At 44.3% G+C, this 14,002-nt stretch overlaps 2 protein-coding genes across 4 annotated transcripts in view; one reads left to right on the forward strand and one right to left on the reverse strand.

Annotated features, from left to right (window-relative positions):
- Positions 1 to 8,280, reverse strand: part of STX8 (syntaxin 8) — a 322,619-nt gene extending 314,339 nt beyond the window's left edge. Inside the window, exons 1-2 of the mRNA XM_054456619.2 lie at positions 7,644 to 8,280; positions 223 to 322 (exon numbers count right to left, since the gene is read on the reverse strand). Of these exons, the coding sequence (XP_054312594.1) occupies positions 223 to 322; positions 7,644 to 7,660 (117 nt within the window). The 5' untranslated portion in view covers positions 7,661 to 8,280. The remainder of the gene's footprint in view (positions 1 to 222; positions 323 to 7,643) is intronic.
- A 55-nt stretch (positions 8,281 to 8,335) lies between these two features.
- CFAP52 (cilia and flagella associated protein 52) overlaps positions 8,336 to 14,002 on the forward strand; it is a 64,506-nt gene continuing 58,839 nt past the window's right edge. For 2 of the 3 annotated variants that reach the window (XM_054456615.2, XM_054456616.2), the window contains exon 1: positions 8,336 to 8,621. In XM_054456615.2, the coding sequence (XP_054312590.1) occupies positions 8,471 to 8,621 (151 nt within the window). In that variant the 5' untranslated portion in view covers positions 8,336 to 8,470. The remainder of the gene's footprint in view (positions 8,622 to 14,002) is intronic. The other variant, XM_054456618.2, reaches the window with a different exon arrangement.

Consider the following 14,002-nt stretch of genomic DNA (forward strand, 5'->3'; position numbering starts at 1 on the left):
AAATATTTAAAGTAAAACAGGAGAACTTAAATGTGTTATGCCTCATTTAGTCTCAATGATTAAATAACTACTAACTGGTTGGGTGTTATGTCAATTCAACATATGTAAGCAGATAGATCATCATACACACATGCGCACAGAGAGCCTCAAAGAAAGATAGGAGGGTTTTCAGACCTCAAAACTCAAACAAATCAATGGGTACTAATTCCTTCGTGGTATTACCTTCGGTGCCTTTTCACCTTTTCTTTCATACTGATTTCGTTGTTGAATTTTCTCAGCAATTTCTTGGGCAATTTGACAAGTAGAATCGTACGTGGAGAACCTGCACCAAAGTCGTAGAAAGAGAAAATGTTTAAGGTTCTTTTTTTTTTTTTTTTTTTGAGACGGAGTCTCGCTCTGTTGCCCAGGCTGGAGAGCAGTGGCGCGATCTCAGCTCACTGCAAGCTCTGCCTCCCGGGTTCGCACCATTCTCCTGCCTCAGCCTCCCAAGTAGCTGGGACTACAGGCACCCGCCACCACACCCGGCTAATTTTTTGTATTTTTAGTAGAGACGAGGTTTCACCATGTTAGCCAAGATGGTCTTGATCTCCTGACCTCGTGATCCACCCCCTCGGCCTTCCAAAGTGCTGGGATTACAGGTGTGAGCCCCCGCACATGGCCTTAAGCTTCTTTAAAAGAAATTTTTGCGTTGTCTAAGTTTGACATTTTCATTCTAGCCAAAGAATTCAAACAGAAGGGAAGAATAATAACATGACCAGTAAAAGCAACATGGACTGAGCGTTATTTACCATGTGCCAGGCACTATTTTGAAGGCTTCGTTAGTAATAACTCACTTAATCAAAACAGGAACGCTATGAAGTGGGTACCATTACCATCTCCAAGTCACACACGAGAAAAGGAGGCACAAAGAGTTAGAGTGACTTGCCCAAGTGGTTCTGCCTGCTGCAAACCAAGGCCGTCTGGCCCCAGAGCCGGGGCTCTTAACAACTGTGCTGTTCTGCCAATGAGAAAGCATGTGGGGGGTCTCCGCTACACTGGCCACTGTTCTGGGCACTGGGGAAGACAGCAGTGAACAGAATGAACACAGTCCCTCTTTCAAGGAGCTCATATTTTAAGGAAAGAAAGTCATAAAACAAATAAATACATAGTATGTCAGGTGTTGATAGGTGCTAAGAAGAAAAATGCAGCAGGATAAAGGGACAGAGAGTGATGAGGAGCTGCTACTTAGGATCAGGTGACACCGAGGCAAGGTGAAGAAGCTGGCCTCGCAGATGCCTGGGGGCGGCTCTAGGGTGCAGGAACAGCAAGTATTGTCTAGCCTAAAACCAAATGCTCTGGGGACAAAGGCCACACACCCACCTGACATCTGAACTTGCCAGAATTCCCTCAAAATATTTAATAAGCTTCTAGTTGTCATTCTGCAGCGTTGGAGGCTTTGAAGGGTTCACAGTGAACTCCCAATAGCCCCTTATGTTTTGCTTCTCTCAGAGCATTTTTACTTTCTATCATATAGAAAATACTTAAGCAGACCGGACGAGGTGGCTCACGCCTGTAATCCCAGCACTTTGGGAGGCCGAGGCGGGCAGATCATGAGGTCAGAAGTTCGAGACCAGCCTGGCCAACAGAGTGAAACCCCGTCTTGACTAAAAATACAAAAAATTAGCCAGGCATGGTGGCGGGTGCCTGTAATCCCAGCTACTTGGGAGGCTGAAGCAGGAAAATCGCTTGAACCCAGGAGGCGGAGGTTGCAGTGAGCCAAGATCACATGATTGCACTCCAGCCCGGCAACACTGTAAGACTCCATCTCAAAAAAACAAAAAAACGGAAATACTTAAGCATGCATACACATTTCATTTCTCCTACCAGGCAGTCTGCTCCTGAAAAGCAGAGACTCGGTGGACTAACATGACCAGCATTATTTTCCAGGACTAGTCCATTACAAAATATTGGAAACTCCTGTTGGCCCTAATGTCCTAATTTTTGCTTGAGTAAACAATATATTTTTTAAAACCTCCCAATTCCCACATATCATTTGAACACTGAGGGAACTTAATAAGTGGTTTTTTTAAATGAAGGAAAATGTGCCCATCAATTCCCTTAGGAATCTTACTAGAGTAATTATAGCAATAGTAACAGCTGAGTACCTGACCTGCGCCAGGTCCTGTACTAAGAGCTTTACATTGTAAACTTCATAAGGATCCTGAGAGAGGATCCTGAACCACTAACCACTATACTCTAAAGCAGCACCATTCATGTATATATCATATATATATCACACACATTCACATATACCATATATATCAGTGATACATATATTCATATATATCACATACCTATCGTTTATATCCATATATACTATATATTCATATATGTCACATGTATATCATTCATATATATATTCATGTATTTGTGTGTGTATGGAAAAATAGCAGTGACACAAGAAAACACAGAATTAAGAAAATACGAGGCTAATAAGGAAAATTGGGTCCTGGTCCCAACTTTGCCACATTTCACCTTTTTTCCTCCATATTATCATGAAAAGAGGAGCCTAGGTCTGGCTCTGGGGTCCAGACCATACATATAAAAATCATCCACATATGGTAAGTTTTGCCTCCTGCCAAATGTGGGATCTAAGTGGTAAGTACGTCTGGAGTTCAGAGGTGGGAGAGATTACTGCTGGCCAAGGCACTCAGATGGAGAGGGTCCATGAGGTTACATCTGGATGACCACGAAGTTAAAGCAGGTCTCCTATTCAGACAGGAGGGAGGAGCACATTCTAGACTTAGTGAAAGACAGGGCGAGCAAAAATGAATGGAAGGAAACATGCCCAGCACGTTTGCCTGCGTGGTGGCCCTGGAAGCCTGGTAAGTATAAAATGGTAGAGATGAGTAGAAGCTAGTTTCTGCAGAGCCTTGAACACCAGTCTAACAAGGTTAGACTTAAAGGAGAATGTTAGAGCCATAGAGAACACTTTTACACACAGAGAGTGGCCCTAAAGAGGTTATGAGAAATGCACACAGCTAGCACAAACTCCCAGGTGTCCTGACTCCAGTCCTTGTGTTGTTATTTTAGCCCTGAAGAGCAGTAGTTCTGAAGCAAGTTGGAATCACTGGGGAATCTTTAAAAAAAAACAATGCCTGGTCCCAACCTCAGCATTCTGACTGAACTGGTATGGGGTTTGTCCTGGGTGCGTGTTGGTGGCGGGGGGAGGGGGAGGCCTTTAAAAGCTCTCCAAGTGATTCCAATCTGCCGCAAAGTCCAGGTGGGAACCCTTGGCCTGGGGCAATAGACAACCTCATTACACTATCAAGCACACAGGTGCCTGAAGTACTAGTTTAGAAAAAGTAATTGGGTGGGGGGCGTGGCTGAGGCAGGAGAATCACTGGAACCCGGGAGGCAGAGGTTGCAGTGAGCCGAGATTGTGCCATCGCACTCCAGCCTGGGGGACAAGAGCGAGACTTTGTCTCAAAAAAAAAAAAAAAAAAGTAATCTGGGCCGGGCATAGGTGTAGTGCCTCACGCCTGTAATCCTAGCACTTTGGGAGGCCAAGACGGGTGATCACCTGAGGTCAGGAGTTCAAGACCAGCCTGGCCAACATGGCAAAACCCCATCTCTACTAAAAATATAAAAATTAGCCGGGCGTGGTGGCGGGTGCTTGTAATCCCAGCCACTCGGGAGGCTGAGATAGGAGAATCACTTGAACTCAGGAGGCAGAGTTTGCGGTGAGCCAAGATTGTGCCACTGCACTCCAGCCTGGGCGATGGAGCAAGACTCTGTCTCAAAAAAAAAAAAAAAAAAAAAAGGTGTGGAGGGTAGAGATGAAACAAGAATGGCAGAATATTGATAATCACAGAAATTGGGTGGTGAGTATGAAAGGGGCTCATTATACTATTCTGGTTTGTGTGTATTTTACCTTCCAAAATAAAGTTTTTAAAAAGCAATTCAACAAAAAGAAGACCATGCTACCAACATAAAAAGTCCAATCAGGATATAAAACTATTAAGGTTTAACTGTAATTTTTCTGGAAATGGTACATCATCAACAAATTAGTTACCCTGGCGGTAAAGCTAATTAACATTAGCAAAGAGCCAGTTCAGGGACAGTGATCATGTGCTCCTTCTGTTAAACAGCGAGCTTACCACTTGCTTTGATAGGCCATTAAAATAGTAACTGCTATATTCCATTGCTAGACACTGAGGGAGGTGCCAATGACCTATGATTTTAGCAACACAAAGGTAAAGCTGTAGTTGAATCTGTTTTTATAGGTTGTTTTTGTTTGTTTGTTTTGTTTTGTTTTGACATGGAGTCTCGCTCTGTTGCTCAGGCTGAAGTGCAGTGGCGCGATCTCGGCTCACTGCAACCTCCACCTCCTGGGTTCAAGTGATTCTCCTGCCTCAGCCTCCTCAGTAGCTGAGATTACAGGCACGCACCACCATGCCTGGCTAATTTTTGCATTTTTAGTAGAGACGGGGTTTCACCATGTTGGTCAGGCTGGTCTCGAACTCCTGACCTTGTGATCCACCTGCCTCAGCCTCCCAAAGTGCTAGGATTACAGGTGTGAGCCACCACACCTGGCCTTCTATAGGTTTTCAAAGTCCCTTCCCATACTCCTTTCTACCCCCCTAATCAGCAACCCATTTTGTGCTTTGGGAGCACAGCTGAGTCTCTCACTGTTTCACTCTCAGTAGTCCAATGAGAAAGTCACTTCATCAAACTAATGAAGTATAACAGAAAAAGTCTCAATGCTTTATCAACATTAACTGTGGAACAAGCTTGGGATCCAGTAATAGCTTCCACCTATCTAAATAGATAACTGGGGGCCTGTCCCTTATCTTTGACCTTTATTTCCTACTTGATTTGTAAACTGAGGGATTTAGGTTCCAGAAGGTGGAGGGCAACTTAGGAATATGTATTGTAAACCAAAATAAAATTCTAAGCCCACCCCGAACCCCCCCCCCCACCCCCACAACCATCTGAATGGGCCCCTCCCCTCAGGCAAGGGCATTCCAAAGTTAACCTGAAACACTGGTTCAGGCCATGATGGGAAGAGGGGATCAGACATGCCTCATTATATATCCTCTCCTCTTTTTAGGAATTCAGGAAAAGCCAACCAGCATTAACATCAATACAGACCTTAAGTCTGATAAGAAACACTTAGAATCCATTCTCTCTAAAGCCTGCTACCCAGAGGCTTCATTTGCATGATAAAATCTTAGTCTCCACTACCCCTTATCATAACCCAGACATTCCTTTCTATTGATAATAACTCAACCGATTGCCAATCTGAAAATGTTTCAATCTACTTATGACCTGGAAGCCCCCCACCCACTTCGAGGTGTCCCACCCTCCTGGATTGAGCCATCATAAATCTTACATGTATTAATTCATGTATTATTCTCCCTAAATTGTATAAAAGCAAGCTGTTCCCCAACACCTTGGGCACAGGTCTGGTCTTCAGAACCTCCTGAGGCTGTGTCACCGGTGCATTCTTAACCTTGGCAAAATAAACGTTCTAAGTTGACTGAAACCTGTCTCAGATACTTTGGGGTTCACAGTATCAAGGGCCTTAAAAATGTTCATACCCTTGAGCCCAACAGTTCTATTTCACTTTCAACAGTCTAATGAGAAAGCCACTTAGTCAAACTGATTGAGAATAACAAAAAAAAGTATAAATGCTTCACTTTCAACAGTTCTAATTCCTACTTCTAGACAGGGAGCCCAAGGAAGTAAGAGATGGAAAAAAGGGACTGCCTTTGCAATGATAAAACAAAACAAAACATCAAAAAAACAAAAAACTAATATGAGGAGAAAAATAAATTATGGTCATTCATGTGATGCATTATTATGCAACATAAGACAATTATGAGGCCAGGTGCGGCGGCTCACACCTGTAATCCCAGCACTTTGGGAGGCCAAGGCGGGCAGATTGCCTGAGCTCAGGAGTTTGAGATCAGCCTAGGCAACACGGTAAAACCCTGTCTCTACTAAAATACAAAAAATTAGCTGGGCGTGGCGGCATGCGCCTGTAGTCGCAGCTACTCCAGAGGCTGAGGCAGGAGAGGTGCTTAAGGCTGGGAGGTGGAGGTTGCAGTGAGCCAAGATTGCGCCATTGCACTCCAGCCTGGGTGACAGACAGAGCAAGACTCCCTCTCAAAAAAAAAAAAAAGAAAAAAAGAAAGTTATGTTTTCAAAGAATGTCCAATGACATAGAGAAATGCTGTTTATATTATATATATATATAAAATATAGATTAAAATAACAAATTCATTGTAAAAAAATCATTAATGGCTATTTCCAAATTATAGAGTTAAAGATGCTATTTATTTTCCTCTTCGCAAATTTTCAATATTCTCTAAATTGAATATTCTCTATCACGGGGTGTATACAACTGTTAAAATTAGGGATTTTTGAGTTTTTTATTTTTTTTTTGAGACGGAGTTTCGCTCGTGTTGCCCAGGCTGGAGTGCAATGGCACGATCTCGGCTCACCACAACCCACACCTCCCGGGTTCAAGCGATTCTCCTGCCTCAGTCTCTCGAGTAGGTGGGATTACAGGCATGCACCACCATGCCCAGCTAATTTTGTATTTTTAGTAGAGACGGGGTTTCTCCATGTTGGTCAGGCTGGTCTCAAACTCCCGACCTCAGGTGATCCGCCTGCCTCGGCCTCCCAAAGTACTGGGATTACAGGCGTGAGGCACCACCACGTCTGGCCTAAAATTAGGTTTAAAAAAGTCAATGCTAAATTAAATAATTGGCCCAAATAACCTAGATTCCAGGTAACTCAACTTTGTTCTTGGAATCCATTTTTCTAATATCCAGGATGTGGGCAACTTAAACAATTATAAACTATATTAGAAATAACAACATAAGACATATATTCCAACAAGAACGTCATAGAGCTGTAATATGTTTTTAATTATTAAGCAGAAAGGTCAAGTCTATGTTCAATAACAATATGTTCCTTGGGATCAAAAGTTGCATCTTTCGTCATGCAGTCCTTGGGATTAACTGCTAAATAAATCACCTTTATCAGCTATTGTTTTACTGCAGAACCTACTGCTAAAGGAAAAGACTTCATGATATTAACTCAAGAAAGTGCAAAATGCCGTATAAACAAGTGCACAATTTTCCCCCCAGGTTCCTGTATCTGGAAGGGCCCCCAAGATCTAGGTCTTAGCCCCAGCTGTTTACTAACTGGCTGGTGGACATGGATTCTGAACCTCGGTTTCTCCACCTGTGAAATAAGGGGGTTTACAGGGATAGACAGACATGCTACAAAAACGTTATTTCGACTTCACTTTTATAGGAGTCCAGGGAAGCCTGCACCGGCCAGCTCCACAACCAGGATGGGCGGGAAATCCCCGCAACGAGATGCAGCCCAGAAAAGCTAGAGGAATATTCAGAGATTTGGCTCAAGTCCTCAGCTCTCCAGCGGACCACCTAGTCTCCTTCCCGGGCCACTCTTGCAAGGACCAAGTGTGGCGGGATGTGGCTGAGCCCCCTCAGTAAAGGAAAGGTCTCGCTGCCCCTCCCCTCATCCCGAAAGGCCTCCAGCGGCAGTGCGAAGTGATCGCCTGCTCCCCAGAAGCCCGGCCTCCCCGAAGGTCCCTCCATGCACCGCCGCCCTCACCCTGGACTCACCACGGGTCCGGTGCCATCCTGCAGACTCCGCCCGCTGCTCGGACTCTTCCTGCTCTTAGCAGCTGACTACGGCGGCCCGCGCGGCTCACTCCCCGCAGTTTGTCCCGTGCGCGACCGGAGCCTGAAGTTTGCAAAGTGAGTAACTAGGGCTTAAGAACTATAATCAGAGAAAGGATAGCGCTCCCCTGGGGACAGTAGACTGGAGCAATCTACTCCCACCAAGAGACGCGAACTGCTGAGCTCAGTTAAAATTGTTAAATAAAAACTAAGCATTTTCCCAGGAAGGTGGGAGCGCTGCAAGACCTCTCCGTAGCAGTTACTTAAAAATTTATCCTGCTTCAAAAACAAAACAATAAACAAAACACTAGATTGCGGTGAGACTTGCACGCTGCGTAAACTCACTACAACCTACTTTAAGTTAACTTTATGATATGTAAATTGTATCTCAATAACGCTTTTTAAAAAATCTTTAAAATTTTTTTCACGCTGCTTCAAACAGGGGCCCAAAGAAGTATCAGTTGTATATATTTTTTATAGCAGCCTTCCCATCAGTCCTGTACGCTTGATTACATATTTTTTAAATGCCATTCATTCGGTGCTTCATTTTAGAGTTACTAAGAAGTCACAGACTCTACACGAGGGGATGGAGGAATTAGTTCTGCGCAGTTAGTGTCATCCCCTAAATTTCCAGAGAAATAGCACAAAAAAAAGAAGAAGAGTCCCACTCCATCTCTCTTCCAGTCCCCAGACGCCTTCATTTCCAAGAATGCTAATGAACTCGAACTCGGCAGGCTGGGTTTCTGCGCGCGCGTGTGGAGCTGGCGCGCATGCGCTTGTCCGTTACCATAACGACCAGAAGACGCTGCACCCACTGGGGCGGAGAGCAAAGTAATCAGAACCTCCCAAGGATGGATAACAAAATTTCGCCGGAGGCCCAAGTGGCGGAGCTGGAACTTGACGCCGTGATCGGCTTCAATGGTGAGGCCTCCAGCATCTTTGAGCTGGCTGGTTTAGGAACTCGGAGGACGCGTAGTGCAAACAGGAATAGTGAGACAGCGGGGACACCTGAAAGGCAGTGTGGGACGGTGGGACAACGGCAGGAGCCCTGGCCAGGGACACGCACAGGAGGACCCGCACAACCTGACCTGCCCCAAGGCCTTGGAGAGTCACTTCCTCCATCCAAGCCTCAGGGAGTGGGATGGTTTTTACCAGCTCGGACAAGCGCCAGCACCTAAAAGGGACCAAATGCCTCCACCCCAGGCAGGCCGGATGAGTACGGGTGGTTGTAACCCTTCTCCCACTAGGTCAGCCCTTCCTGGCTCTGAACCCCACGCCGCTCGCAAAGCCCTAGGCTCCTTCGTAACCACACAGAAGCATGCTGTGTCGGCCCCTGGGACTAGCTAGGAAATCTGCTAAAATCCCAGCTGGTGTACCAGTGAGAAAGGGCTGGGAGGGAACGTGTGTTTGAGCAACCGCCTGAGGGGTTTCTAAATGATGAGGATTTCAGACCAGGACAGAAGGGGAAGGGGACGCCAGGGGGAGCTAAAGAGGAGAGAAAAAGGGACTAGGCCGCTCCGCTGAAGTCTTATTTGTGACTGCCTATCGTTTTGAAGATTCCGGGAAGAAAAAGCTGTGGGGTTTTATTGTTCGTTTGGAAGGGTTTTGGTTTTTTGAGGGATGAGAAAACAATGAATTAGATTTTAGGAGAAGCAAAACTTTTCAAAAATGTGTGTTGTGATGCCTGAAAGCTTTAAGAATGTGGATGCAGAACCATCACTGTCTAAAGTTTTAAGCATACTCTAGGACTTAGCTCTTGACTCTTGGTTTTACTTTAACAGTCTCCGATAGAAAGTGAGTGCTTTATACATTTCGGATATCAGATATCTTGAGAGTTGGTTACAAGATCATTGAGAAACAATTGAGCAGCCTACAGTGGGTTGCAAAGCGTCACTTGTTGAGCCAATGTAGAACCACACACATAGAACTCTGCAACTGAGGCCGGGGGCAGTGGCTCATGCCTGTAATCCCAGCACTTTGGGAGGCCACGGCAGGTAGATCACCTGAGGTCAGGAGTTCGAGACCATCCTGGTCCAACATGGTGAAACCCCATCTATACTAAAAATACAAAAATTATCCGGGCGTGGTGGTAGGTGTCTGTAATCCCAGCTACTTGAGAGGCTGAGGGAGGAGAAGCACTTGAACTTGGGAGGCAGAGGTTGCAGTGAGCCGAGGTCACACCACTGCACTCCAGCCTGGGGGACAGAGCGAGACTCTGTCTCAAAAAAAATAAATAAATAAATAAATAAACATACATATTCAACAGGTTATAGGAGGAGCTATGAATATTCATGAAGGTGGTCCCGACACATGTGTATTGAACAAACATTGATGTAATATATTACCCATATTCACCTTGGGATGGAGACCTAACATTTAAATGTATTACAACTAGGTCCTATATGTCAAAAGGCCTTTTCAGGACATGAAGGCACGTTAGGTGAGAAGCCTCAGTAAACTGGCCAGAGGTAGTCCGTGGTGAGTGGTCTTCTTGCCAGGAGAACATTACTGAAATCAGTCTGTTGTCCAATCAAAACTGCTCTTATGGCGGGTTGAACAGGGCTTCTGTTAGTAAGTGCCTATGAACTGGACAGGTTGCAGTTGTTTTCATATTGCTTATCTTGAGATAAGTGCTTGTTTAGCTGCCAGAGAAAAAGAAAAACCTTGTGGCAGTGCATAGTTTATTTTATTTATTTATTTCGAGATGGCGGAGTCTCGCTCTGGAGTGCAATGGCATGATCTCGGCTCACTGCAACCTCCACCTCCTGGATTCAAGCTATTCTCCTGCCTCAGCCTCCAGAGTAGCTGGGATTATAAGCACCCACCATCACGCCTGGCTAATTTTTGTATTCTTAGTAGAGACGGGGTTTCACCACGTTGGCCAGGCTAGTCTCCAATTCCTGACCTCAGGTGATCCACCCGCCTTGGCCTCCCAAAGTGCTGGGATTATAGGCATGAGCCACCACACCCAGCCATAGGGTGGAGGGGTGCATGGCCTTAGGTCCTGTTTATAATTTGATATCTTATTGCCACAGAGTCTGTTTCTGTCAATCTTATGATCTCTATTTTAAGATTAATGCTGATCAGTTGTGTCTAAACCACAAAAGAGCGGGGGTATAATGAGGCATGTCTGACCACCCATTCCATCAAGGCTGGGAACTCTGCTTTAAGGTGTTTTGGGGGTCCCTTTGTCCAAAAGGGGATCTTTCAGTCAGTGGCTGGGGTGGGGCAGCAGGGGGATTGGGGTGTTTAGGATTTTATTTTTAGTTTACAAAAGTTATTGAGTTTTCTGTATTTTGTCTTCACTGAAAAATGTTTATTTTAAAAAGCTATACTAGCTCTAAAAAAAGAGAGAGAGAGAAAAAAGACAGAACTTTCATAAGGCTCGGGAGAAAAGATTGTGACTAGGAGTCAGCAGATAAAGATTGAAGGCAGAATATTTCAGCTTACAGCAATAGCGGTGGGCAAAGGAGGAAAAGTGGAGAGTGCAGGGCCTGGCTGCAGAAAGGCAAATAGCTTGGTGTGGCTTCAGTATCAGGGACTGGCAGGATAACACAGGAAAGAGAAGCTGGAATTAGATTTCAGAGGCCTTAAATGCCAAGTGATTGAGTTTAGATTTCAGATGGAAACAAATTAGAAACAAAAGCAAGGTCCCTTTTATCACTGCAATACTGAAACTCACTGTAGTGTTACATTATTCAACTTGAATTTTTTTTTTTTGAGATGGAGTCTCACTCTGTCGCCCAGGCTGGAGGGCAGTGGTGCGATCTTGGCTCACTGCAACCTCTGCCTCATGGGTTCAAGCGATTCTCCTGCCTCAGCCTCCCGAGTAGCTGGGATTACAGGTATCCATGTATCCGCCACCACGCCTGGCTAATTTTTGTATTTTTAATAGAGACGGTGTTTCGCCACGTTGGCCAGGCTGGTCTTGAACTCCTGACCTCAGGTGATCCACCCGCCTTGGCCTCCCAAAGTGCTGGGATTACAGGCATGAGCCACCGCGACCAGCCTTAAACTTGAATTTTAACTTTATGGTATCAATATGTAACTGTACTTGACACTTGTAGGTATTGCATTTTGGCAGGAGTTAATTATTTAAGCAAACCAAATATACTTGTGTTAAAAACATTTAATAAAGTTATAGTTATTAAGGGTTTGGTCACATTCGTCCATTGACTGGAGTAGATAGCCCATGATTTTCCTATTATGGTATACAAAGAGTTCTTATAAACTAAAAACAGCAACAACAACAAAGTAGACCAGGAGTCTACAAACTATAGCCCATGGGCAAATCTGGCCCACTGCCTGTTTTTGTAAATAAAGTTTTATTGGAATGTAGCTATGCCCATTTGTTTATATATTGTCTATGGCTGCTTTTATACCACACTAGCAGAGATGAGTAGTCTCAAGAGACCATATTGCCCACAAAGCCTAAAATATTTACTATCTGGACCTTTGTTTAAAAAAAAAATAAAAAAGCCAGACCCTGTAAATAGGTAAATAAATATAAATGGCTATTAGTTCAAAAAGCTAAAAAATGCTATTAAAGGTCATGTGCGGTGGCTCACACCAGTAATCCCAGCACTTTGGGAGGTTGAGGCAGGAAGATTCCTTGAGGCCAGGAGTTCGAGACCAGCCTGGGCAACGTGATGGAACCCTATCTCTATTAAAAATACCAAAAAATAGCCAGGCATGGTGATGCATGCCTGTAGTCTCAGCTATTCGAGAGGCTGAGGTGGGAGGATCACCTGAGCCCGGGAGGTAGAGGCCGCAGTGAGCCATTGCTGTACCACTGCACTCCAGCCTGGGCAACAGAGTGAGTGAGACCTGGTCTCAAAAAAAAAAAAAAAAATGCTGTTAAAGCAATGATGTTTTTTGCTTCTCAAACTGGCAAAGGCAAAAAAAGGAAAAAAAAAAGGGTAATATAATAAGGTGAGAATAAGAAATGGTTCTCAATTACTATTGCCAGTATTAATTTTACAACCTTTTTGAAGGCCAGTTTTATAGTATCTATTACAATTTTTAATGAGGATAATCTTTGAGCTTTTAAGAACTTGAATCACTTATTCAAGTTTTCAAAAAATGTATGTACAAAGAAGTTCACTGTGATATTGTCTATAATAGCTGAAACATTGGAAGAAACAACCCAAATTGGTAAGAAGTTTTAAAAAATTACGTGGCCAGGTGCGGTGGCTCACGCCTGTAATCCCAGCACTTTGGGAGGCCAAGGCGGGTGGACCACGAGGTCAGGAGATCGAGACCATCCTGGCTAACACGGTGAAACCCTGTCTCTATTAAAAATACCAAAAAATTCGCCGGGCGTGGTGGCGGGCGCCTGTAGTCCCAGCTACTTGGGAGGCTGAGGCAGGAGAATGGTGTGAACCTGGGAGGCGGAGCTTGCAGTGAGCCGAGATCGCACCACTGCACTCCATCCTGGGCGACAGAGCGAGACTCCGTCTCAAAAGAAAAAAAACAAAAAACAAAAAACAACAAAAAAATTACGCTCCAGAAATGTTTTTGAACTTGACAGAAGTGGTGGTTGCACAGCATTGTGAATGTACTAAATGCCACTGAATTGTTCACTTTAAAATAGTTAATTTTATGTTATGTGAATTTCACTCCAATAATTTTTAAAATTATATTCCTTTTGTGCAATTCGATACTGTATAATCCTTAAGAAAAATGGAATAGATGTATATAAACTAACGAGGAAAGATGTCAAAGATATATTAAGTATAAAATGCAGTTTGCCATACAGTGTATATGATATGAGCCTATTACAGTTTAAAGTGTACATATGTTTGAGAGAGAGAGGGGGGATAGAGAGAGAGGAGAGAGAGGGAGGGACAGAGGGAGACAGAGAGGGAGGGAGAGAAGGCGAGAGAGAGAAAATGGAGTGTGTGTGAGTATGTCTGGAGAAGAGAGCAAAGAAATGAATTGTGGTGGACATGCGTAGTTTTGGTTACTCCATATCTGAATACTATTCTATTTGAGAAGTATCCCAGGATAGGTAGGAGCTGGTTCTATTGCTTTAGTGAGAGCCTAAAAGGGGCACATATTTTCTCTCCTAATTCCTTGGCAGCCAATTGAGAGATGTAACATAATTGGCTCAGCCAATCAGACATTCCCACTCAGCAGTTCCACTCTTATAGGAATGATGCAAAGGAGCATTGAGTGTTGAGCAGTGTGGCCATGAGAGGTCTTTAGTTCATGTCACTTGGTCTCACCTTGCTATTAATTCTGCCCATTTTTCAAGTGTGACCCAAACTTCCTGCCAGTTGTGTGAGCAATATGTATTCCTT

The sequence above is a fragment of the Pongo pygmaeus genome, chromosome 19 (genome assembly GCF_028885625.2).
Source record: "Pongo pygmaeus isolate AG05252 chromosome 19, NHGRI_mPonPyg2-v2.0_pri, whole genome shotgun sequence".
NCBI classification, from domain to species: Eukaryota; Metazoa; Chordata; class Mammalia; order Primates; family Hominidae; genus Pongo; species Pongo pygmaeus.